At 35.8% G+C, this 25,108-nt stretch overlaps 3 protein-coding genes across 3 annotated transcripts; 2 read left to right on the forward strand and 1 right to left on the reverse strand.

Annotated features, from left to right (window-relative positions):
- Positions 1-7,175: 7,175 nt before the first annotated feature.
- On the reverse strand, positions 7,176-7,577 carry LOC112770492 (uncharacterized). The gene has a single exon (XM_025814842.1). The coding sequence runs from the start codon at positions 7,575-7,577 to the stop codon at positions 7,176-7,178; it is 402 nt and encodes a 133-aa protein (XP_025670627.1).
- Positions 7,578-9,704: 2,127 nt separating this feature from the next.
- Positions 9,705-13,308, forward strand: LOC112771723 (glucan endo-1,3-beta-glucosidase 5). Its single transcript, XM_025816534.3, has 2 exons — positions 9,705-10,602; positions 12,079-13,308. Exons 1-2 carry the CDS (start codon positions 10,259-10,261, stop codon positions 13,187-13,189), a joined length of 1,455 nt encoding a protein of 484 aa, XP_025672319.1. The 5' UTR covers positions 9,705-10,258; the 3' UTR covers positions 13,190-13,308.
- Positions 13,309-14,885: 1,577 nt separating this feature from the next.
- Positions 14,886-15,826, forward strand: LOC112770494 (protein MAIN-LIKE 1-like). Its single transcript, XM_025814843.1, has 4 exons — positions 14,886-15,017; positions 15,099-15,406; positions 15,522-15,609; positions 15,701-15,826. Exons 1-4 carry the CDS (start codon positions 14,886-14,888, stop codon positions 15,824-15,826), a joined length of 654 nt encoding a protein of 217 aa, XP_025670628.1.
- The last annotated feature ends 9,282 nt before the right edge of the window (positions 15,827-25,108 follow it).

Genomic DNA, 25,108 nt, shown 5'->3' on the forward strand with positions numbered 1-25,108 from the left:
ACGAAAAAGAACGTCGCAAATAGAAATTACGACGCGATAAAGGTGATGGCACGATGATGTGTGACGATGCGGTGAGAAGGGTGGCTGCAGAGAGGTTGGATGGATTATGGACAGTGTTAGGGATCTCTGAGTTGAAGAAGGGTTATGCAAATAAAGATTAGGAGTTTTGGGTTTCTATATATGTGTGTGAGAGAAATGACTAAAAAACATATATGAGAAATAAACTATTAACGATAATTCAGGAAATTCATAAATTTCGGGGAATAGCGGGAACGGGGCGGGGGATCCCTGCTTGAGTCCCCGCGCCTGCTTCGGGAGAATTTTGTCCCCCCATCCCCATCCCCGCAGAAAAAATTCCCCACAATCAGATCCCCATTCGGGACAATCCCTGCAGGGATCCCCGCATCTCGGGGAGTTTTGCCATCCCTACATAGAGGTGGCAAACGGATTAGTACACTTGTTATGCTAAAAGTTAGTTTTTTAGTGGGTTTGTCTGTTCTATTCTGTTTAATAAAACAGTCTTAAATTTCATCCCCGTCTCGTCTAACGGTAGATTGACGAGCTAAGTCTGTCAATTTTTTTTAATTAATTTTTTTATTAATAAATTATTAAATATATAAATAATATATATACTTTTACAACCATTTTAATAAATTTATAATTTTATATATATAAAAAAATTATATTTTCTAAATTTATGAACACTAAAATCTTTATAATTCTAAATATGTAATAAACATAATCATCAATCAAATTTTTTAAAACAAAAAAATAAAATCAACATTGTAAAAATAAAATAAACATTTTGTAAAATATATAATTAAACATATTTAAATTTCTAATCAATCAAACATAAAACATAATTCAAATTATAACTTAGAACATCTTCAAGTAAAAATTCATTGTCCAATAATGATTGTGCTTCAAGTTAAGAAATTTTGTTTTGATATCTCTTTCTATATGATCTAAAGGATCTAATTCACATTTATGTTTCCTGAACCCTAGCTCCCAAGCAAGCATCAAACATTGCCATATTGCGAACAATTCTACCATTAAAATAGTCATGTCATGCACTCTTCTATGACAACCCTTGATCTAAAGTCCAGAATTATCTCTCAAAACTCATGAAACCAGTTCTACTTTCACAGTGGAAGGCACTTTCATCACAATTTAGATTGATCAATCTTACTTTATGTTTCACCCATACTTTTGAAGAAATAAACACTCTAATTTGAGACCCTATTTAATTTTAAACGTTGAATAAAGTTTTGTTGCCAGCAAATATGCCCGAAACGCCACTTCAAATGACAATGTTATGCCTTGGTCGTAAATGTTATTATTTCTCTCTAACCACAACCCCTAAAATCCCACAAAAAAAAACACACACACAAATTGTTCTCCTTTTTGTCAAACACATATATAAACTATTTTTCTACCGACTCCTAATTCGAGATAATACTTTTCTTGAATCCTAATTCCAATTAGATAGGTATTGTCTAGGTAAGAATTCGATTTTTGGTAAAACAGACTTCTTTGGCTATTTTAGAATTTATTTTGCAAAATTTCGAACCACGGCCCAATAAAAAATAGTAAAGTTGACCCAATGGAAAAAAAAGAAAGAAAAAAATAAAAAATTAAATAGAAAAAAGCTATTAATAAGGTCAAAATTGACTTTATGAGGTAATTAATCCCCTAAGTCAAGTTTGACTAATAAATAATAAATATTAGTTTATCATTGGTTTATTTTCTTCACTAGAGACTTTTTTTTAGTAGAAATTCACTTTTAGTGACGGTTTTGCATGCGTCGAGAAAATCTCTTATAACCGAAAATTTCGAAACCAGTGGTAAAAATAATTTCTATCTTGGTAATTGTGTTGTATCCCAAGATTAATATTAGTCATTCATTTATGATTTATTTCTTTAAGAATAAATATTAGCCATTAATTATTTTATCACACGGTAAAATTTACACCGAACCAAATTTCTGACTAGTATTCCACAAACAACTCCTAGAGACCCCAAATCTTCTTACTTGTCACCCAAATAAATTGTCTCTCCTTCTCAGCCTCTGGGACGAGACTATCTCAGCCTTTCATCCCTTTCGGCTGTGCTTTTAACCTCGAGTAACCAACTACGGTTAATTGCGGATAAGCTCGACATGCAAGCGCTGACCAAGCTTCCTCATTTTCACGCCCCTTATTCATTAAAGACCAGCCCTTGACCACGAAAATTTCAGCTTCTTTTACCATCATAAATTCAGCAAGACTTTGATTTTTTATTTAAGGAAGCATTCTCCACAAAATTTACAAAATTCTTTTCAAATTTTTACACTCTTTTGACCGAATTCTTGAGAGAGAATGAGAGAAAATTCTTGCACTTGTTCTCTACGTCCCAGCCCCTATTTCAAATCTTCTTCCATTGTTCTTAATGTGTTCTCCAAGCACTCAATCCATACAAACACAAACTCTTGCATGTTTTTGCTAATCCTCGCGTTTATATCGAAATTTTGGCTAGGTGAACTCTTGTTCTTTCTCCTTTCCTTTTCTTTTTTAAAAAACAGTAGTCATGATGAATTTTTACTCTCCTCCATGTATAGAGAACTCCTCTTGAAACACCCATGGAGCACGCCTAAGGAGTTAGAGAGATTCGAGCTCAAAATAGTTGAATTTCGTCGTTTTTGCGACACTTTCGGCCAAAAGCAAAACTGCACCATCACAAGTTGTGCTTCTGCCCTTGTGTGCATGTTTTCTAGTATGTGAAAGGTTTAATAACTGAATTACATAAGAGGTAAGGGTTAGGATTAATTACAGTATGTTTGTGCTTGTTTTCGGTGTTCATATGAGCCACTTTGTGGTAATTTTGTACTTGATTCTTAATTCTGGAAATTCAGTGATACTTTTCTGTTTTGGATTATTATTTGAGTGATATATGAAACTTATTTATCTCTGAAAATTGTATGAAATCACTGAAATTATTTAGAGCACTTGGAATTTAAGTTTCAAGCCTTAAAAGTCACTAAAAGTGGATAAAAATAAAAAACTGCACCCCTGAAAATTCAGCCACTAAATGATCATGAAAGTCACATGTATAAGGGTTAAAAAGAGGTTAGAAAACTGATACTAATCCTATGAAACAAAGGTGTAAAAGTAAAAAGGGTGTTATGGTCATTTTTGAATAAAAAGAGGGTTAAAAATATAATTTAATTGAAAGATAAGTAAAATTCTGAACTTAGTGTTATCAAAGATAAATTAGTAATTATATAAATTAATTGACTCAAAATTGTAATTACAATAAAATTTTGAGCTTAAATAAAAGTTTTAGTAAAAATTAGAAATAAAACAGTAAAAAGTGGTAACTAGAATAAGTAAATAAATTAATAAAGGATAAAATAATTTTTTAGGTCCCTAAAGATAGAATTGATATTAACTAAAAGTATTATAAATAATTTGGTTATAGAAAAATATTAGGATCAATCCAATAACATTTTAACAGTAAATCAAATACAAGGAACATAAATAATTTCAAATTTTTGAATTTAGGCAGTTTTAAATTATATTAATAGAAATAATTATATTATATAAATATAATTAAAATTTATTTTAAATATAGAAGATAATATATATTGACAAATTTTAAGAATTCCTCATATATTTTAAAAATAAAAACATATTTTATACTAAAAAAATATGCATTATAAACCTAAGAGTGCATTAAAAAAAAAGCCGTTTTTACTTTTGCGACAAGACACAAATATAAATGTACATATAATAATAAATTTATTACATGTTCAACATTTCCCTAAATATGTTGTATAAGAAGCACATTTTTTTTTCTATTTTTGGGTTGCTACACATTTAAGTATTTTTTTTTATCTAAGTTCATTCAAGTAGGTCAAATACCAACAAAAATCACTCTCATTAAAAGAGCGTGATTACATGTACATCTTCTTTTTTTCTCACGCTCATTTACACATGCTTCTTCTATCTTCTTCTCCTTCTTCTTCTCACGCTCATTTACGCACAGAGTGTCTCCTTCGCCTTCTTCTTCGCGTTCCTCCTCCTCCTTTTTTTTCACATTCCTTCTTCTTCACGTGTTTTCTCCTTATCGTCATTCTTTTGTTGTTATTGTTGCTGCTGTATTTTTTTTCTTTTCCTCCTTCTCTCCCTGGTGAAAAAGTAGTAGAAGATGAGAAGGAAGAGTTTTGAATTGTGCAGAACAGAAATGAATCGAAATTATATTTAGAATGAACCGAAAATTAAATTCAGAATGTAAACTCGTTTCAAAATAAGCACAGACTAAATGCGCCTTATTTAAATCCAGAATGAATCGAAATTACTTAATGATTGCAACACACAAACTTAATTTGAAAACAAACACACAAACAAAATTGAATCATGAACAAAACCACATCCAAATCCATCAGGTGATTTTGCAGCATTATGTATTTCTTCTCTTTTATTTGATTAGATGAACGAGACAAGAAAAGAAGAACATGATGATGAGAAGTTTTGAGAAATTTTTTCGTCTTGTTTCTTCTTTTTTGTTTGATTTTTTTTCTCTTTTTCCTGGTTTTATTCCTCTCAAGATAATGAAATAAAAAGAATCATAACAAAATAATTCACTCAGAAATGGATCGAAATTATATTTAGAATGAACTAAAATTATATTCAGAATAAACCTAAAATTAAATTCAGAATGTAAACTCGTTTCACAGACCAAATACACCTTATTTAAATCCAGAATGAACTGAAATTATTTAATGATTGCGACACACAAACTTGATTCGAAAATAAACACACAAACAAATTGAATTATGAACAAAAACACATCCAAGTCCATCAAGTAATTTTGCAGCATTATGTGTATTTTCTTCTTTATTTGATTAGATGAACAAAACAAGAAAAAGAAGAACATGATGAGAAGTTTTGAGGAATTTTTTCTTCTTGTTTTTTCTTTTTTGTTTGATTTTTTCTATTTTTCTTAGTTTTATTCCTTTCAAGATAGTGAAACAAGAAGAAGTATAACAAAATAATTCACTCAAAAATTAACTGAAATTATATTCAGAAATAAACTCATTTCAAAATAAGTCTAGACCAAGTGCACCTGATTAAAATCCAGGATGAACCGAAATCATTTAATGATTGTACACAAACTCAATTAAAAAACAAGAACACACACAAAAATTGAATCATGAACAAAAAATGAGAAAAGGAGGAGGAGGAGGAGGAGGAGGAGGAGGAGGAGGAGGAGGTGGTGGTGGTGGTGGTGGTGGTGGTGGTGGTGGTGGTGGTGACGACGGTAATGAAAGTGAAAAATAATAAAAAAGGAGGAGAAGAAGAAGAAGACGTAGCATCAGGAAAGAAGCGCGGAGGAGAAGAAAATGGAAAAAAGAAGCGCATGACTCTAAATTACTTGGATAAACTTGGATACTAAAATTGCTTGGATGTGGAGAATAATTCTTTTCCATCAATATAAACATACAGATAAGAAATTTAATATTTTCTCAATATTCTTTAACAATTATTCTCCACATACAAGTAATTTTTTGATACAAGTCATTTATATTCACGCGTGCACGTTCTTCTTCGTGCCGTTACTGCACGTTATTCTTCGTTATTTTTCTCTTTCGTTATCGTCATCACCAACACCACCTCCTCCTCCTCTTCCTCCTTTTTTCATCGAAATTTTTTCTCCTCCTTCCTTTTCCTCATTCTCCTCCATCATCAGTTATCTCGTCGTTGAAGATAATGAATAATTCAAGTTCATATTGTCAATTGAATCAGAACAAAATTGATTATTGTTTTGAATCCAATCAAGTGGCTGAAGTGTGGTTCGATTCTAGTTAATTCTTCCATTGGTAGTTTATGATTTTGTAGGTGAATAATATTTCATCGTTGATGTTTTGAATTGAATGTAACGTAAAAATTCTGCATTAAAGAAAGTATTTTTTTGTATTTGCAGCAAATTTGGGTGTAACACGAAGATATTTAAGTGTATTATTTAAGAATTTTCGGTGTATGTGTGCTGATAAGTTCTGCATAATTCAAAACTCTTCTTCTCCTCCCTCCTCATCTTCTGTTGCTTCTTCTTCTTCTTCTTCTTCTTCATCATTATCATTATCTTTTTTTTCTTATTCATCTTTTTTTTTGTTTTACCTTCTCAAGTTTCTTCTTGTTTTACTCTTTTAACAAGAGTAAAAACAAAAATATCAAACAAAGAAGAAGAAAAACACATAATGCTGCAAAATTACTTGGAAGATGATGAACTTACATTCATTCAACTAAAAGAAAAAAATAAGGAAAGAAATAAGAAGAAAAAATCCAGCATTAGAGGAAATATTTTTCTGTATTTGCAGGAAATTTGGGTGTAACATGAAGATATTCGAGTATATTGTTTAAGAATTGTCGGTGTTTGTGTGTTGATAAGTTCTGCATAATTCAAAACTCTTCCTCTTCCCCCTCCTCATCTTCTGCTGCTTCTTTTTTTTTTCATCATCATCACCATCTTCTTATTTTTTTCTTATTCATCCTTTCTTTTTTATTTTATTTTCTCAAATTTCTTCTTGTTTTATTCTTTTAACAAGAATAAAAACAAAAAAATCAAACAAAAAAGAAGAAAAAACACATAATGTTGCAAAATTACTTGGAAGATGATGAACTTACATTCATTGAGTTAATAGTCAAAACCGTCCCTGAAAGATACCTCGATCTCCATTTTCGTCCCCAAAAGATAAAATTAATCAAATTCGTCCCCGAAAGATACTCTACCTGGTCACGATCGTCCTTCCATCATGTCCATAGCTGAGTTGGCAAACGTCCACTGACGTGGGCCGTTAACTGCCAAGGTGGCAAATGCCAAGCTGTACCATGTTGTTGCTGACCAGATAAGTCTTGTTTTAGGCGTCAAATTAGTCCTTGAAGTGGATAAACCCTAATCCCAAATTCAACGATAAATATCAGAGCTCAGATTGGTTCCGAATCTTTCATGGCTGATATGATGAAAAAACCAGGGTTATCCAGAACAAAATCCGAAGGAAATTTCAACTTTCAGCGTTTCATACATAGCCTTCAGTTAAAGTAGGTTTCTTCTCTTCTTCTTCCCAGGTTTTCTTCTTATTCTTTTTTGCATCATCTTCAATTCCCAAGCCTTTCAATTCATCAATGCAAGGTTCTTCTTCACCTTCCCCACAATTTAGCTCCTTCTCCAACCACAATTTCGTCCACAACCTCCTCCACTTCGCAGCTGCTACCACTGGAGACCTTCACCTCATCGTCGCTTTCTTCGCATCCTTTCTCGACGGTACATGCTCCGGACAGCTCGTTCTCCGGCTCGATCCCAATCACAGCATCGGAGGTTCCCTCGGCTGCGGCTGGCCACGGGTCGTTGACGCAATCTCCGGCGGTCTCGTCATCGTCATCGGAGAAAATCGCGGCGGCGGACTTCACGGCAGCGGCTGCTTTAAGGAATGCTTGGTGGATGGATTCAGGCAGAAGAGCACAATCTTCGAGGCCTGCATCTTCAAGGCGCGGGGGTAGGATCTGGTGCAGTAACCCGTGTTGTTCTTTGGTTGACTCCATTGGAAAATCAGGTTCCAATTCCCAATTAGATTTTTTATGATTTTTAAATTTTATGAAATGAAACCCTATTTGCTAAATCTCAGGGAGGAAGTTGAGCTATATTAGGATCCGGAATGTGGTGGTGACTTGAACCTCACTGTCTTTGGTCTAATGGCAGAAACTGTTGCCTGGAAAGATTCAATTTTGGGTGATAAGCCATTAATGGCACCTGCAAGAAGCTCAGAGAAAGATCTGAAAGTAGAACAATTAGGCCTTGAAGCAACTGGTTTTGCCACAACTACTCTCTCAGTTTCATTAATATCCATTTTCAGTCAGTACTTTTTACAAATAAATGGTCTGCAACTTCCACTCTTCCTCAAAAATAGCAGGAATTTCTCTTGATGATGACTTCAACTCATCCTAAGATAAGGATCACCAACCTGGAACACCTAACATTATGCCAAGTTTTAATATTAGTTCCTAATACAGAAAGAAATTTCACTATCATGATTATGAGTCTCACTCATGCTACTGTGCCTGGTAAAGATGGCCAATGTAAACAAAAGAGAAGACAAAACGGGGGTAAGGTTTGCAACATTTGAATCTCTCTTCTGAAGACAAAACGACGACGTTTCAAGGCTAGGAGAGCCTTCTACCATAACGGCATCATTTTGGTTGTCTGCCACGTTGGCAGTTAACGGTCCACGTCAGTGGCCGTTTGCCAACTCAGCTATAGAAATGACGGAAGGACCAACGTGACCAAGTAGGATATCTTTGGGGGACGAATTTGATTAATTTTATCTTTCGGGGACGAAAATGGAGATCGAGGTATCTTTCAGGAACGGTTTTGACTATTAACTCTACATTCATTCAACTAAAAGAAAGAAAGAAATAAGAAAAAAAAGAAGAAGAAAAAAATGCAGCATTAGAGAAAATATTTTTCTATATTTGCAACAAATTTGGGTGTAATACGAAGATATTTGGGTGTAACACAAAGATATTTGGGTGTATTGTTTAAGAATTTTCGGTATATGTGTACTGATAAGTTCTGCATAATTCAAAATCCTTCCTCTTCCTCCTACTCATTTTCTGCTGCTTTTTCTTCTTCATCTTCTTATTTCATATTCTCATAATTTTTTTTTTAGGAAAAAATTAAGCAAAGAAGAAAAAAATACATAATGTTGCAAAATGAATAGAAAGAGGAGGAGGGAAAAAATGTAGCAACAACAACAGTAATAAGAAAAACGGCGATGAAGATGAAACACGCGAAGAAAAAAGAGAAAAACGCAAAGAAAAAAGAAAAGAAGAAGGAAAAGGAGGAACGCGAGATACAAAGAGGAACAACGTAATTTTCCGCGCACATTATGTAAGTGACTTATACGACTTATATGTAAAAAAGACTTGTATATATAATCGTACTCATTTTTTAACAATCTAAAATAAAAAAAATTAATTATTGTTCAATCAATACCAATTATTTTTTCAGTTATCTTTTTATTAATTTTTTTTTCAAACACTATAATTTTATTTTTCATTGGGGTTGTCAACTACTATTTCTAGTCACTCTATATCTTAAATTTTAAATTATAAGTTTTAAAATATAAATTTTTTAAAAAATAAAATAAAAATTTAATTAATATTAACTAGTTAAAATTCCGATCCTATGCTTATTTTTTTCCTCGTTACCGAACTTAAATAATTAGGAGTTAGTGCAAAAAGGTCGTGAAGGTATTGGGCAAGTGCCAGATCATATGACAATTGGCATTCTAAGACCATCCAACGAAAAAAATAATCTGACCAAATTAGATTAATTTAATAATTATTTTATTAGTTTAATTAAATAAATATTAAAAAATAAATTTTATTTTGTATATATAATAATTTATTAGTTAATGAGAAATTTTGAAATAAAGTTAAAATTTATAACAAGTTAGTCTTTTACATACCGGGGAGATACTATTAAACGAAAAAAAAGGCACATCTCCACGCTCCACTCTGACGTGCTCATCACTGTGGTTTGTGAAGTGAATTTCTTCTCATTTCATGAGAACAATAGTCACGTCAAAATAATAATAATAATAATAATAATAATAATAATAATAATAATAGTGATTATAAAAGCTGGTACTACATTACACGTAACCATGTGACATATTCTAGAATTTCTTTGAAAAAGTCTAATTACTACTACCACTCTTTGCTGTCTAATAAGCTTCCCTGCTTTGCTTACTTCACTTCATTTTCTTAAAAAGCAAAGATTCCATTCAACCTTCTTTCTCATTCTCTCTCTCTCTCTCTCTCTCTCTCTCTCTCTCTCTCTCTCGTTTTTAGTTCACAGAGGAAGCTTAATTACAAAGCAACTCTGCAACTTCGATTATCCAAATTCCAATCTGTCTTACTTTAGATTCTCGCTGTTCTTCCTTTTTGTCTTTGTATATATCACTCCACACTGCTTCAGTTTGTGTTTCTATATCTCTTATATTTTTGGTCTCTTTTATATATATGCAGAGTCTTAAAAAAAAAACAAACTTCAATTCTCAAAAATATAAACTCTGCTCTCTAAGCTATCATATAATTTCAATTAAGACTTGCTTTATTTATGTTTAAATGAATCACTAAAATTTAGGTGATGAAAAGTTGCTTTGAGCTACGAATTTAGCATACCATATAATATGCCAGCATTAGTTTGATTTATTTCTCCGATGGAAGGTGAAAAATCTAGTCTCTTTTTTGTTCTGTTGTTCTTGAATGTGATATGGTTAGTGGGTTCAGTGAGTGGAATTGGTGTTAACTGGGGAATACAATCAACACACCCTTTGCCACCATCCACAGTTGTGAAATTGCTGAAAGACAATGGAATTCAGAGGGTTAAGCTATTTGATGCTGATCCTGATATCTTGGATGCTATGAAGAAATCTGGGATGCAAGTTATGGTTGGAATCCCAAATGACATGCTTTATACACTTGCTAATAGTGTTCAAGCTGCTGAAAAATGGGTTTCAAAGAACGTTTCTGCGCATCTCTCTTCTGGAGGAGTTGACATCAGGTATCATGTATACATACACTGATTCACCCTATTTCCATTTTTTGTTGACAGATTCATTCTAATGATTCTATTCAACCATTTTGGATTGGTTCTAGAGTGCTGCTCCATGCAGTTAATTTTAACTGTTGTTTGACTTTATTGATTCATGAAAATTAGTTGTTTGGGACTAAAATGAGCAATTTTTTTTTTAAAATAATAGTTTGTGATCGTTGAAATTTTAAGGAAAATGAGAAGGAAAATATATGGGTCCTACATGATTTATGTTCTCCTTGTTAAGAAAAATAATAATGGGCGTAGGGATGAAAATGGCTGTCCAGTTTTGACTTTGATAGGTTAAGTCTAAGTCAGTTATTTTTTATAGACTTTAAAGTTCCACAAGCGCATGAACCTATTTAAAAATATGTTTTGTGAATTAGACTCCAAAAAATAATAAATTTAAAATATTTAAATAGAGATTAAATGAATTCTAAAATTTATAATTTATAATTTATAAAAAAAATAATTATATATATCGATTTTTATATCATAACCATATTTATAATTTATAAATTTTTTTTAAAAAAAAATTATGATCTTAATTAGCATTGACTATTGATTCTTTTTAGTGTTATTTTGTGTTTAATATAAGTAGATGTTTTTTTGTGAGTAATATAATAAATATTTGAAAGTCTAAATTAAGAATAACTTCTTTTTACAAAGCAAATATTTTGACGAGTCGACTCAACGAATTTTGTTAATTTTTTTTAGTTTATGACATGACCTTTTTAACTAATAGGTTTCATAGAAGCTCAAGCCTAGCATGTTTAATAAAACGAGTCGAGTCACGAATTCCAGTTTAGTAGCCCGCCCAACTCGTTAGAGTTATTTATATTGTTATATTCTTTGAGTAATTATGGTGTGGATTTTGCTCATGCTGTCTCTTAATTTGGAAGTTCTAATTTTGTGTAGAAGTAGTTAACATTTTAAAATTAAACTAAATGTCATAAATTATCTGTATAAGTTACCAATTAAAAAATTTATTAGATATAGCCACAACTTTCAAGAACTAACAATTAAGCTTTCTTATTGCACTAATATAATTGTAGATTGTATGCGGATGCTAAGTTCAACTTGTTAGATAATTGTCATGGTTTCTTGGTTGTTTTAAGTTTTTAAAGTTTAGAAGAAGTACAGAGTTACAACTTAATTGCTTCCAAAATATCTTCCAATAATGATCTCTGTGATTTTTTTATCAGTTTGCTTTGTTTTGCCACGGGCTCTATTGCGTGATTACCTACGTTACCAACAAGAATTCTACTAACTTCTGCCAACTCTTGTTTATGATTGTGTTTAATGAAAGTGTCTTTGTAGATGTGTCTAATAAAAATGTCTCTTTTATAACTGTCTCTAATAAAAGTGTCTTTATAAATGTATCTTGGTACCTTATACTTTTCCTTAACTAATATAGGAACATTTTGATGTGATTTTTTTGCAAAGGTATGTTGCAGTGGGAAATGAACCATTCTTGTCAACATACAACGGTACTTATGAATCCACAACGCTTCCGGCTCTGCAAAACATTCAAGCAGCTCTGACGAAATCCGGTCTGAGCAACCGTGTCAAAGTAACTGTCCCTCTAAATGCAGATGTATACCAGAGCTCATCTGAGAAGCCTTCGGACGGAGACTTCCGGCCGGACATCCATGATCTCATGCTGCAGATTGTCAAGTTCTTGAGCCAAAATGGTGCACCATTTACTGTGAACATCTACCCTTTCATTAGCCTCTACTCTGACCCAAATTTCCCGGTAGACTATGCCTTCTTCAACGGCTACCAACCTGCCATCAATGACAATGGAAAAAACTATGACAATGTCTTTGATGCAAACCATGACACACTAGTTTGGGCCCTGCAGAAGAATGGTTTCACAAATGTCCCTATAATCATAGGCGAAATTGGTTGGCCTACTGATGGAGACAAGAATGCTAATCTTCAACTTGCGCAACGGTTCAACCAAGGCTTCGTGTCGCGCTACTATGTATCTCAAAAGGGTACTCCAATGAGGCCTGGTCCGGTCGATGCTTACTTGTTTAGCCTCATAGATGAAGATAACAAGAGCATTCGACCGGGTAACTTTGAGCGCCATTGGGGAATATTCTACTTTGATGGACAACCTAAGTACCAACTTAGCCTTGGACAATCGAAGGGGTTGGTAGCAGCTAGTGGTGTTGATTATCTGGCTAAGAAGTGGTGTGTGTTGAAGCCTTCTGCAAATCTTAATGATGACCAAGTTGCACCAAGTGTGGCATATGCTTGTGAAAATGCTGATTGTACTAGTCTTGGCTATGGAACTTCATGTGGTAACTTAGATGTTAAAGGTAACATATCTTATGCTTTCAATAGCTATTACCAGATTCATGATCAATTGGACAGTGCATGCAAATTCCCTGGCCTTTCTATGATCACTGATAAGGACCCTTCTGTTGGAACTTGCAAGTTTAGGATCATGATTCAGACAGATTCTGCTGAATGGATAGATGGGAGAACTTGGTTTCTAAGAAAAGTGTTCTTTGTGTTATTGTTTTATATTATTACTATTATTATGTAAACCTTGTAATTTGGCTATAGCCTTGATTTATTTTCTGTGGTACAAAATGTTGATAACAAATTCAATTACGCTTGATCCTATGTATCTACTGTAATCAGTGTAGTGCAGTTAGTTAGCCATGTATCTGTTTTTCTTTAGGGTCACACACATCAAGGAAATAACAATAGAGTATGTGGCATATACGTCTTTAGATCATAGTGATGCATGGTACACCATACTTTGTGTGGTCTACTACAACTTACGCCTACTTAAAGAAGCTTAGCTTCCTACAACACAAGTCCACAACCTATGTCTCAAGTTGTCGCTACTTAGTAGACTTAGATTTGTGTGGTAACCCTTTGCGTTTAGGAGAGAGAGCCATAGAGGGAGGGATCTCGTAGCTCATAAACAGTTAAAACCAATTGAGAGTACAAAATTTAAAATTTAGAATTTATTATTTAGAGTTTAGGTTTAGCTCATTTTTTATTTATTTTTTTTTCAACGTTGATAACAATGTTATTCTCTATATTTTATCTTTGGATTTAGATCCTCTAAAGTTTGAATTTCATTTTAGAGAGTAAAGTGTGATCTCTCACTATTAATTTTATAGGTGGGACTAAGAATAAATATGAAAGAGAAACTATTTAAGGATAGAAGATCACACTTTCTTCTCTAAAGTGAAATTCAAACTTTAAAGGATCCAAATCCTTTATCTTTTTATAGGTGTCTTTCACCTTCTATTATTATTTTGGGTAAAAAACCAAAATAAGCCATGGTTGGTTTAATATTACACGAATAAGCCAATGAAAAAATTGATTCAGCAATCAACCAATGTGCATAACTATGTAATTCGAATCACCACGATTCGAACTCAATTTGAATGTAGTTCGAATTAGTGCAATTCGAACTACTTACACCCATGCATCCAACGTAATTCGAATTGGCGCAATTCGAATTAGCTTCACTTAATTCGAAACATGCTGATTCGAATTATGCACGTTTCGCCACAAGTAGTAATTCGAATTGGGGTGTTTCGAATTACACTAGATTTTCCTATAAAAGGAGTTCGAATCCACCCCATTCGAACCACTTCCTCACTCTCAGACCCCACCAAATCCCAGAGAAAATGACCCAGTTTCGCTCCGATAAAGGCTGGAGCAGAGTATTTAGCTGATGGAGGACGATCCAGGCAGACTATATCGGTTGGATGGAGTGGCTCATGTTGCTGGGGTCATCAACGAGGAGGTTAGTTTTTTTTTTTGTGTTTTATTTTTGTGATGCTGCACATGGTTTTTGTTGGTGGTATTGCATGTGGTTTGTTGAAGTGGTTTTGTTTGTGGTTTGATAGGCGGTTTAGTTTAGCGGTTTAAGTTAGCGGTTTGTGTTAGTGGTTTTTTGTTAGTGAAATTGTAAGCGGTATTGTATGTGATTTATGTAAGTGGGTTTAAATGCGGTTTTGGTAGTGGTTTATTATATGGCTTTTGTATGTGGTTTATTATATTGCTTTTGTATGCGATCATTGTTTTGGCAGCCCCAGCGTTGCATCTCGAGCATGCGGCGGCAGCAGGGCATGCCACTGGATGAGAGATACGTTCCGTACCTACAGATGGCCGGATTATACCATCTTGCGAGGGTGAACGATAGATGGTTCTGATTAGATGAGCCCCTTGTTAGTGCATTCGTCGAGCGGTGGCGTCCGGAGACACACACCTTCCACATGCCGTTCGGAGAGTGCACGATCACACTTCAGGATGTGGCATACCAGTTGGGGTTGCCAGTGGACGGACGCTATGTCAGTGGTTGCCTTACGGATTTCCATATATACATCGAGGGTGGCCGTCCTGCCTGGGTGTGGTTCTAGGAGTTGCTTGGAGTGGTTCCTCTTCCGAGCCAAGTTCAGAAGTTCGCTGTAAACTGCACTTGATTCCAGGAGACTGTGCGGCGCTTCGCTCGTGCATATATCATGATGTTGTTGGGTACTCAGCTGTTTGCCGACAAGTTCGGCAACCGCATTCACATCAGATGCCTTCCATACGTTGCTTGGCTTGAGGAGATGGGTACCTACAGCTGGAGGTCTGCAGCACTAGCATGGTTGTACCGGTGCATGTGCCGAGTGGCGAACAGACATGTGGTAAAGTTAGCGGGCCCACTTCAGTTACTTCAGTCCTGGATCTTCTGGCGCTTTGCTAGGTTTAGGCCTGCTGGGTATGATACGTGCAGCTGGCCCTTGGCCTCGAGGTACCGTTCTTAGACCTTTCTATTTCAATTTAAAATAGTTGATTAAATGTTCGCTTCTTATGTTATACAAATCTGTCACACTTTTAATTAGCTGTGACACCGATGTGAGATGCAGGTGGTCAGGTTACAACCCTCCCGGTGGCGAGAAGGGACCTAGAGTGCAGAACTGGAGACTGAGGCTAGACATGTTACAGGCCACCGATGTGAGTATACTAACCGGCTATGTTTATTTAATTAATTAAACTTTATGACTTTAGATCATGGATTGAACTGAATGTTAGAATCTTTCTGCAGTTTATTTGGATGCCCTATAGCTCCCCCGAGGTACTGCAGGTTGTGCATCCGGAGGTGTTGGAGCCTCGGCATACGGCAATGTGGCGATCTGTGACATCACTGATCTACTTTGCCGTGATAGAGTGACATTAGATAGATAGGGTTTTACCGCAGTTCGGCGGAGTCCAGCCCTGTCCACATCCCGCCCTGAACATCGACTTTCTGATGTCAAAGGACGGGAGAGGGGGTGATCATTGGTTCCCGTTGGCTCTTCAGTTATGGCATCTTCATTGGGAGAGCCGTGCCGACCATGTTCTTCGGTTCGATGTTGTTGCAGACCCTGGACCATCACATGATTACTTGCAGTGGTGGAGTCAGCATGGAAAGAGGTTTCTGTCACTAGAGATGTATTTGGGTGATCCGAGAGCCGTTCCTATTCCTGTGGAGGCATCGCAGAGGGGTGCTGGGCGAGTTCCCGACATAGATCATGTTGACGACGTCCCGGATAGGCGTCGGGTCGAGAGGAGAGCTCGTGTGGGGACACGTCGGAGCCAACGCGAGTGGAGGTGGCTGGACCAGGCTATGGAGGAGGGTGATGGGGACGGCCGCCCTGGAGGAAGACGACGAGGCCACGGAGGCAAACGGAGAGGGCGTGCTGCGGCCGACGATCACGGACACCATGGTCATGACGACGACGACGATCAGCACGGGCCCGTGGGTGGGGACGCTGGAGGGCATGCTGCAGTAGGGGGTGTTAGTCCCCATCATATAGGGCATGGAGGTGAGTGATACGGCTCCGGTATGGGTGACGGGATAGATCAGGGTGATGGTGGACTTGGCTCAGGGCCGCTAGGCGATTACTTTGTTGGTGTCCCTGCCGATGATCAGACACTTTAGGAGAGTACGCCTTGGGTTAGCCCGGGTTCGATGTTTTCAGACTTCCTGGCAGCTGACGGGCTTGATGCGGCATACGACGGTTCACACTTTCTAGATGAGCTTACTACCATCATGCAGAAGGATGATGCGGCCCGTCGGCGTAGTCAGAGTTCCGGCACGCCTGCACCTTTAGCAGTCGATCTTAACGAGCCTCCTTCGATGCCAGCTACTGACCCTTTTGCATTGGGTGGTACTCCTCCTTCCGCCTATATTGCTGCGTCACATTCAGGTACCGGGCCGTCTGGGGCCTCCGTCCAGCCTAGGCCACCTACACAGCCTGCCCCGGACGAGGAGGATGATGAGATTGAGGACGAGGAGCCGCTTATCCAGAGAGGCCAGAGGACACGGGTACCCCGTCGTTGCTTCACCAGTTCGCATCTGTTTAGATGATTGATGTATCTTGTATGGCTTTTTTTCATGTTCATTGTTGTATTTTAGCGAACTTTATTATTGTATTTTGACTATTTATGTTTCAGTTCGTTAGAATTTTATCATGATGTTGTACTTTAAAAACGGCATTTCAATGCTACTTTCGGTAACTATGTTATTGTCCCCCACATGTATGCATTTAATTTGTAGAGCTTTTCTTTGCCTTATGTTTTCAACAGACTTCTCGAATAATTTTTTCTCTTAATCGATCCTCTGTGGTGAACCAATATTACAAAACGTGAACATCCTCACTAATTCGAACTAGCACATTTCAAATTGACCAATGTGTAATTCGAAACACCCCAATTCGAATTACTACTTGTGGCGAAACGTGCATAGTTTGAATCAGCATGTTTCGAATTTAGTGAAACTAATTCGAATTGCACCAATTCGAATTACGTTGGATGCATGGGTGTAAGTAGTTCGAATTGTACTAATTCGAACTACATTCAAATTGAGTTCGAATCGTGGTGATTCGAATTACATAGTTATGCACATTGGTTGATTGCTGAATCAATTTTTCTATTGGCTTATTCATGTAATATTAAACCAACCATGGCTTATTTTGGTTTTTTACCCTATTATTTTCGCTAATTTTATCATTTCATTTTTTTCATGTATTTTATCTTTGTTTATATGAATTTTTTACCAGTTATTTTTTTATATAGAATATTTTTTCTTTATATTATGATTCTATTAATTCTATTAGAATATTAAAGAGTAATAAGAATACTAAAAATAATATTAAAATTTATTTAAATATTTAAAATAAAATTATAAAATAATATAAAATAATTATTTAAATTTATATCATTTTTAATAATTTTTATTATATGTGATTTTAAATAATATTATTCAAATAACATTTAATTTATTATAATCTATTTTACTATAAAAATTATCAAACATAAATCACATTAATATCAACTTATTTTTTATCAAAATCAATTTTAAAAAATCAATTCCATACAAACTTTCATTTAAAAATTTTAATCCAAATACATATTACCTAATTAGTAATTACATATGAAGCACGAACACTTTGTTGAGTTGTCGTGTCCACGTGTCAGATCGGGCACGACACTCATCGACACTCGTCTGACACGCGTGTCTGCGGTGTCTAACCGTGTCTTAAAAAAATAAAAAAAAAATTTTCAGACATACTTGGACACACCTAAATACCATCACGTGTCCACGTGTCCAACTTTATTCTTAACATATATGGTTGAAATGAGTTTAGAAATAGGAAAAGTATAGGGAACTAAGTGTGTAACCAGCCAAGAATTGAACAACTCAATTAATTATAATTATTAATAATTAATTTTAAAATTTTTAAATTCAAAATTTAAATAATTAGAAACCGATTAATTAAACCTAATTAAAAACTATAAAAACCCTCTCCTTCTCTTCTATATTAACCTGCACACTCCCAACAACAATACACACAGATTCTCTCTCTCAAAAAGTTCGCCGCCGAATAAGCAAAACCATGCATAAAGACGATCTTGTTCTTGGCCGATTCTTTTGGAACACCAAACTCTTTGTACGCCAAACTGTTTCAGGTGCTTTTCTTGGATGCTGATGTTGTTCTACCCGATCTAACCACAGTCGTAGTGAATGATAATGCAAATGAAATTGAAAGTGTCTCCACTGAAAGTGCTTCACCTGAGGAGTTTTATGAAGTGAAAGAGATTTTTAGCAATGTAATTGATGGACAGGAAGGTAAAGGTGAGTATGATTCTCATGCTAGTAATGACAGTGCTGTCTTTAATGAAAATCATAAAGAGGTTTGGAAGGGGGAGTTGGATTCTCACGGCTTTCAGCATTGTACGCCAGATGATGGGCTTCAAAAACGGCTTGATGAGATGGATTCTGGTATTAATGAAGTAAAAGACATCTTTGTTGATGATGTGAAATACAAGCTTGATGAGAACATGGATTCAGATCCTCATGCAGTGAAGGACATTGCTGTGGATGATGGAAAAATTAAGTCAACCGCTGCAATATTTCCAGACATGAAAACAATTGCAAAAATATATTAAAAAAACATCCATTTAATATAAAAAAAGACATCCTAATGCTTAACAAAAGAAATGTCCAGTTATAGGATTTAAAAAAATCATTTAATTCTTAAAAAAATAGAAATATCTACATCAGTAATACAAAAAATTTGAAAAATACATTAAAAAACATCTATTTTGTAACACCCTATTACACAGAGCTTTACACCTAGGATGTAAAACAAAGGTGGCGAGGCGCTATGACTGCTAAAATAAAATACATACATATAATAGTAGAAAGAATATAATAAACTAGGAGCCTTGAAAAATGGGTAAAACAAAACTCGTAAAATAAAAAGCGCAACGCTCCGAAACGGAATAACTTGCGTACGAAGAAACCTGAAGATTAAAGATATGAATAAGTGAAAGAGTGAAAAGAGAGCCATGACTACAGCATAACTAGCTCCTGACTCAGCCTGCGAAGCCAAGGCACATATATATATATATATATATATATATATATATATATATATATATATATATATATACACACACACGTACATATACAAGTATCCCAAAAGCCAAAATACAAAAATAAAGTCCTAACTCTCCTGTAATCTCTATGAGGAACAAAATAATTGAGTTTCATGGAGAGAAAGCTAAGTAACTAAGTACATATATACATAAGCTGATAAACCAAAATATCCCAGGACTACTCCGCTTCAGGAATCCAGACGCCTAGCGAGAAGCCTTTCTACCTACATCTGAAAATAACAACACAGTATGGGGTGAGAACCGGAGGTTCTCAGCATGGTAAATGTGCCACAAATATAATATATAAGGTCCTGGGAATGCCAGAGACAATCCTAGAACTCCAACATACAGTTATAAAACTTAAACTCTAAGCAGAAGCCATAAAAAGGGGTAGATGACCTAGATGTCCTAAACTTACTTACTTTAAACCTAACCATTCCACCATTTCCTCCGCGCCTCCATAATTCAAGGATTCAGCAAAGACAAATAACCAAACAAGTTCACGCACAAGTAGGAAGCAGATAGTACAGATAACAAATGTAACAATTAGCAGGATATATGATCAGTGAGGCAATCCCAAGTAATGCAAAGCAGACAAACAAACAAGATGCATATGATGTATGCCTATCTTATGGCTGATGATATCATCTGTCAGTTATATAGCCAACTCGACATGTCCTGGTAGCTAACCATGGACTGAAACACCCATGCAGAGTAAGTGGGTTTGAGCTACAACCCCCTTACTACTGCCCGCTTAACCCAGAGCCAGTGGAATAACCACTACTGCGGCTACTACCCAAGCGGATGTTTAAAAGCTGAACCTGGAGCAAGTGGAAGATCCACTACTGCTGCTACTACTCAGGCGTCACAAACATACAATTATTCAATTTAAATCAAGCATGATCATTATCAATTCTCAAACATTAACTTGGAACAAGCAGGACGAACCACCATCCTTGCTACTACCCAGGTGTCTCAAGCATACATTCATTTATTCCAAATGAGTTCAATCATCCATCAACATATCACTATTACAAGTGTTCATCATTTTTCATAACATTTTCACCCTTCTTATTCATAATCCATCATTTTAACCTTTATTTCACCCTCAAGTTACCTTAATTTCTTAACTCCAACTAATTACTAAGCTTACTAATAAGTTCTAGGGTTAAAAGGATAAAAATGGAAGCTTAGAGGTTCGGAACCATGTTTGAATTATAAAAATACAGGCGCTGGAAAGTCAGAGTACGTGCGGATGTACACAGGTGTGCGTGCGCACAAGTGCGTGCATGCGCACACCAGCCAAGAATTACTTGGTGTGCGTGCGCCTCACTTATGCGAGCGCCACCAACAGAAGGCATATCCTGGTGTGTGTGTGCGCACAAGTGCATGCGTACACACACTTTCTAAAAACACCAGGTGTGCGTGCACACAAAGGCGTGCGTACGCACAGGTAAAATTTCTGCTTCTGTTAGGTGCGTGCGCACAACAGTGTGCGTGGGCACACACCAGAAAAATCTGATTCTGCTGCAACATTAAAAATTTCAGTTTTTTGCACCGATTTTCTGGTGTCCATAACTTTCTCTACAGAATTTGGTTTTTCGCGAACCTTATATCAATCTCAAGCTTATAAAATATTCTTTAATTCAAAACAAACTTCATTTTCATCCAAAATTTGAGGAGCAAGTTATGGACTACCAAAATTCATCAAAAATCAAGTTTTACTAGAACATGCCAAACCCCATCTTTACCCAAAATCACATTCCTTTTTTCAAACTCAATATCCTTTAGCTCAATCATACCATAACTATCAATACAATTTACTCTTCACCATAACACAACAGTTCTTGCAACCCTTGCATTTTCTTAACTCAACAACACCTCATTGCAATCCAACTTTACAAGTTTTACTGATAAAGTCACAACTAACATATTATTTCATACACATGTTGTCACCATCATAAAATACTTCAACCATCATCACAACATTAATCAATATAACAATACCAACAAATCCACATAAACACCACTCAATCTCAACCATATCATTACATTGCCATAATTATAAATCCTTCATCCATCATCATTATACTAGCATACATATATATGTCTACATTCAACCCACATTATCAATTACTCAACACATGCCCACATCAACTTATCCATCAATATCATAAAGACTAATCATTTAACACATTTAATCACTTCAACTTATCCTATAGTTCTCTAGCCTAAGTTTTTACAAAACCTTATATATTAAACGCGCGAAACTTAAACCATACCTTGGCCGATTTCCGCGTATTTTTCCAAGGAAACCCACTAGGCAAGATTGCAAGCCTCAACACCAAAAATTCAGCATTTAGTTTCCAACTCCAAGCCTCCAATCAAGCTTCCAATGTTCTCAATTAGCTTCATACATATATACACCTCTCCTCACCAACAGAGAATTGGGACAAGACTCGGCAAGTCTACCAAGTTAATTTGATCCTTACGATGTACGGACTTTGTAGAATTCGACGCCGCGGACGCGTGACCGCAAACAGTGCGACGATCGGAGCTTCGGATCAAAAGTTACGTGAATTTGAAGTTGAAGTGAGGGTTAGGTTTTGCTTTTATTCTTCTCCCTCCATGAAATGTTTCCCAGCGTGAATAATGAAGAAGAAGAGAGATAAGAAGCTGTGTCTCTTTAATGGGTTGGGTTCGGTTGGGCCTTGGGCCCGTTTTGGATCCGGTTTAACCGGTCTGGTCCATCCGGCTCAAATTTGGACCAAATTCTTTAAAATTAGTGTCGAAATTCTCATTTTAACGAGCTCTATCTTATTTTAATATTATATTTACATTTTTAATTTTTCATATTAAAATTTAATTTATAAAAGTAGATTCACTTGGCTGTATTTTATGAAATTAAAGAGTGAAGCTAGTGAATTAGTCAAGAATTTTGTTAAAATGATTGAAACTCAATTCAGAGTAACAATTAAGAAGATCCGAACTGATAATGGAAATGAATTCAAACTGAACAATTTTTATGCATCCAAAGGTAATATTCACCAAACTTCATGTGTTGAAACTCCCCAACAAAATGGCATTGTAGAAAGGAAGCATCAACACATTTTGGAAGTCACAAGAGCTTTAATGTTCCATTCTAACATGCCAAAGAAATTTTGGAATTTTGCAGTAGCACAATCAGTTCACATTATTAATAGAATTCCTAGTGTGCTATTGCAAAATCATTCTCCTTATAAAATTTTGAAAGAAAAACAGCCTGATATATCTTACCTCAAAGTCTTTGGATGTCTAGGATTTGCTTCAACAAATTCAGCTCATAGATCAAAATTAGATCAGAGGGCTATTAAATGTGTGTATTTGGGTGTCAAAGAAGGTGTCAAAGGGCACGTTCTATATGACTTGAAAAGCAGAAATATTTTAATGTCAAGGAATATATCATTTTATGAACATGTATTTCCTTTTTCATTGCAAAATTTAGTTGACAATAACATTGCTATTGATCCTGCACCTATTACTACATTAAACAATCTAGCATTTGATGATCCATTTTCTGAATTTCATAGTAGCATTAATTCTCATGCATCACCATCAGTCAATCATTTAGATGAACATCAACATGAGAATATTATACCTGACATCATGCCTGCATCTTCACAGTCCAGTGATTCACCACATCTTAGCATGGCATCTAATTCACCTCAAGAGATTAGGAAGTCTACAAGAAATAGAAAGCCCCCTGCATATCTAGAGGATTATCATTGCATGCCAGCTGTGTCATACACCAATTGTTCCTCGAATTCAACTCTTAATTCACATCATTCTCATCAAATTTTCTTGGAAAATTTTGAAAACATGTTACATGAGCAAACAACAAATTTCTTTGATCAGTCCACAATTTTATTTTTTGAGTCAGAATCACCTTCACCCCTCCTCCCAATTAATGCATCTTCAATTCTATCCACCACACATACTTCTCAACTCAAACACAAAGAGCCAAAATGCTATGCCGAGGCCGTTTGTGATCCTAGTTGGCAGGAGGCTATCAATGCTGAATTAACTGCTCTAAAGGAAAATAGAACTTGGACACTTACCAAGCTTCCTGATAGAAAGAAGGCTGTCGGGTGTAAATGGGTGTTCCGGTTGAAACTAAAGCCTGATGGTTCAATTGATCGCCACAAGGCCAGGCTGGTTGCTCAAGGGTTCACCCAGACAGCAGGGGTGAATTATTTTGAAACATATAGTCCTGTGGTGAAAATGAATACCTTTCGAATCCTCATGTCCATTGCTGCAGTGAGAGGCTGGTTTGTCCACCAATTGGATGTCAACACAGCTTTTTTGCATGGTGATTTAGCTGAAGAAGTATATATGCGCCTTCCCCAAGGTCTCCAACTACCCTCACCAGATTTGGTCTGCAAATTGGACCGTTCTCTTTACGGCTTGAAACAAGCCAACAGACAATGGAACACAAAATTGTGCACCACACTACTTCAAGCTGGATATTCTCAATCACGACATGACTATAGCTTTTTCACAAAAACAAACAAGGGCAAATTCACAGCCATTCTGGTGTATGTCGATGATTTAATACTGGCTGGAGATGATATGTGTGAAATAAGGTTCATCAAGCAACATCTACATGATCTCTTCAAGATCAAGGACATTGAGGACCTGCAATTTTTTTTGGGACTGGAGGTAGTTCGAAGCAAGGGGGGAATTGCAATATGTCAAAGAAAGTATTGTATCGATCTACTCCAAGACTACGGGTTAATGAAAGCCAAGGCAATCTCAACTCCAATGGACTACACCAGCAAGTTGACAAAGAATACTGGAACTCCGCTTAGCTCAACATCTGAATATAGAAGGTTAATTGGAAGATTACTCTATCTAACCAATACAAGGCCAGATATATGTTATGCGATTGGAAGATTAAGTCAATTTTTGGAGTGCGCTACTGACAAACACTTTGAGGCAGCTATAAGGGTACTTAGATATCTCAAGAATGAGCCAGCATTGGGGCTGTTCTTTTCATCTCAGACAGATTTGGAGCCAACCGATTTTTCAGACAGCGACTGGGGCACCTGTTCGGACACAAGAAGATCAGTATCTGGTCATTGCTTCTTCATAGGTACTTCTATTGTGTCCTGGAAAAGTAAAAAATAAGGTACAGTAGCCGTATCTTCATGTGAAGCAGAATACAGAGCTCTTGCTATGGCCACTAGGGAGGCCCAATGGATTACTTACATCTTAGAGGATTTGCAAGTGAAACTTCAGAAGCCAATTGCTATGTATTGTGACAGCCAATCAGCCTTGCATATTGCGGCAAACCCCGTCTTCCACGAGAGAACCAAACATATAGAGATGGATTGTCATGTTGTTAGAGATAAATGGCAAGAACAAGTAATCAAGTTGTTGCCTATTACCACAATTAACCAAACAGCTGACATATTAACCAAAGTATTAGCTCCTAACATGTTTCAAAAATGTTGTAGCAAACTCAGAATGGTTAATGTCACCAATTCTGGTT

The sequence above is a fragment of the Arachis hypogaea genome, chromosome 18 (genome assembly GCF_003086295.3).
Source record: "Arachis hypogaea cultivar Tifrunner chromosome 18, arahy.Tifrunner.gnm2.J5K5, whole genome shotgun sequence".
NCBI classification, from domain to species: domain Eukaryota; kingdom Viridiplantae; phylum Streptophyta; class Magnoliopsida; order Fabales; family Fabaceae; genus Arachis; species Arachis hypogaea.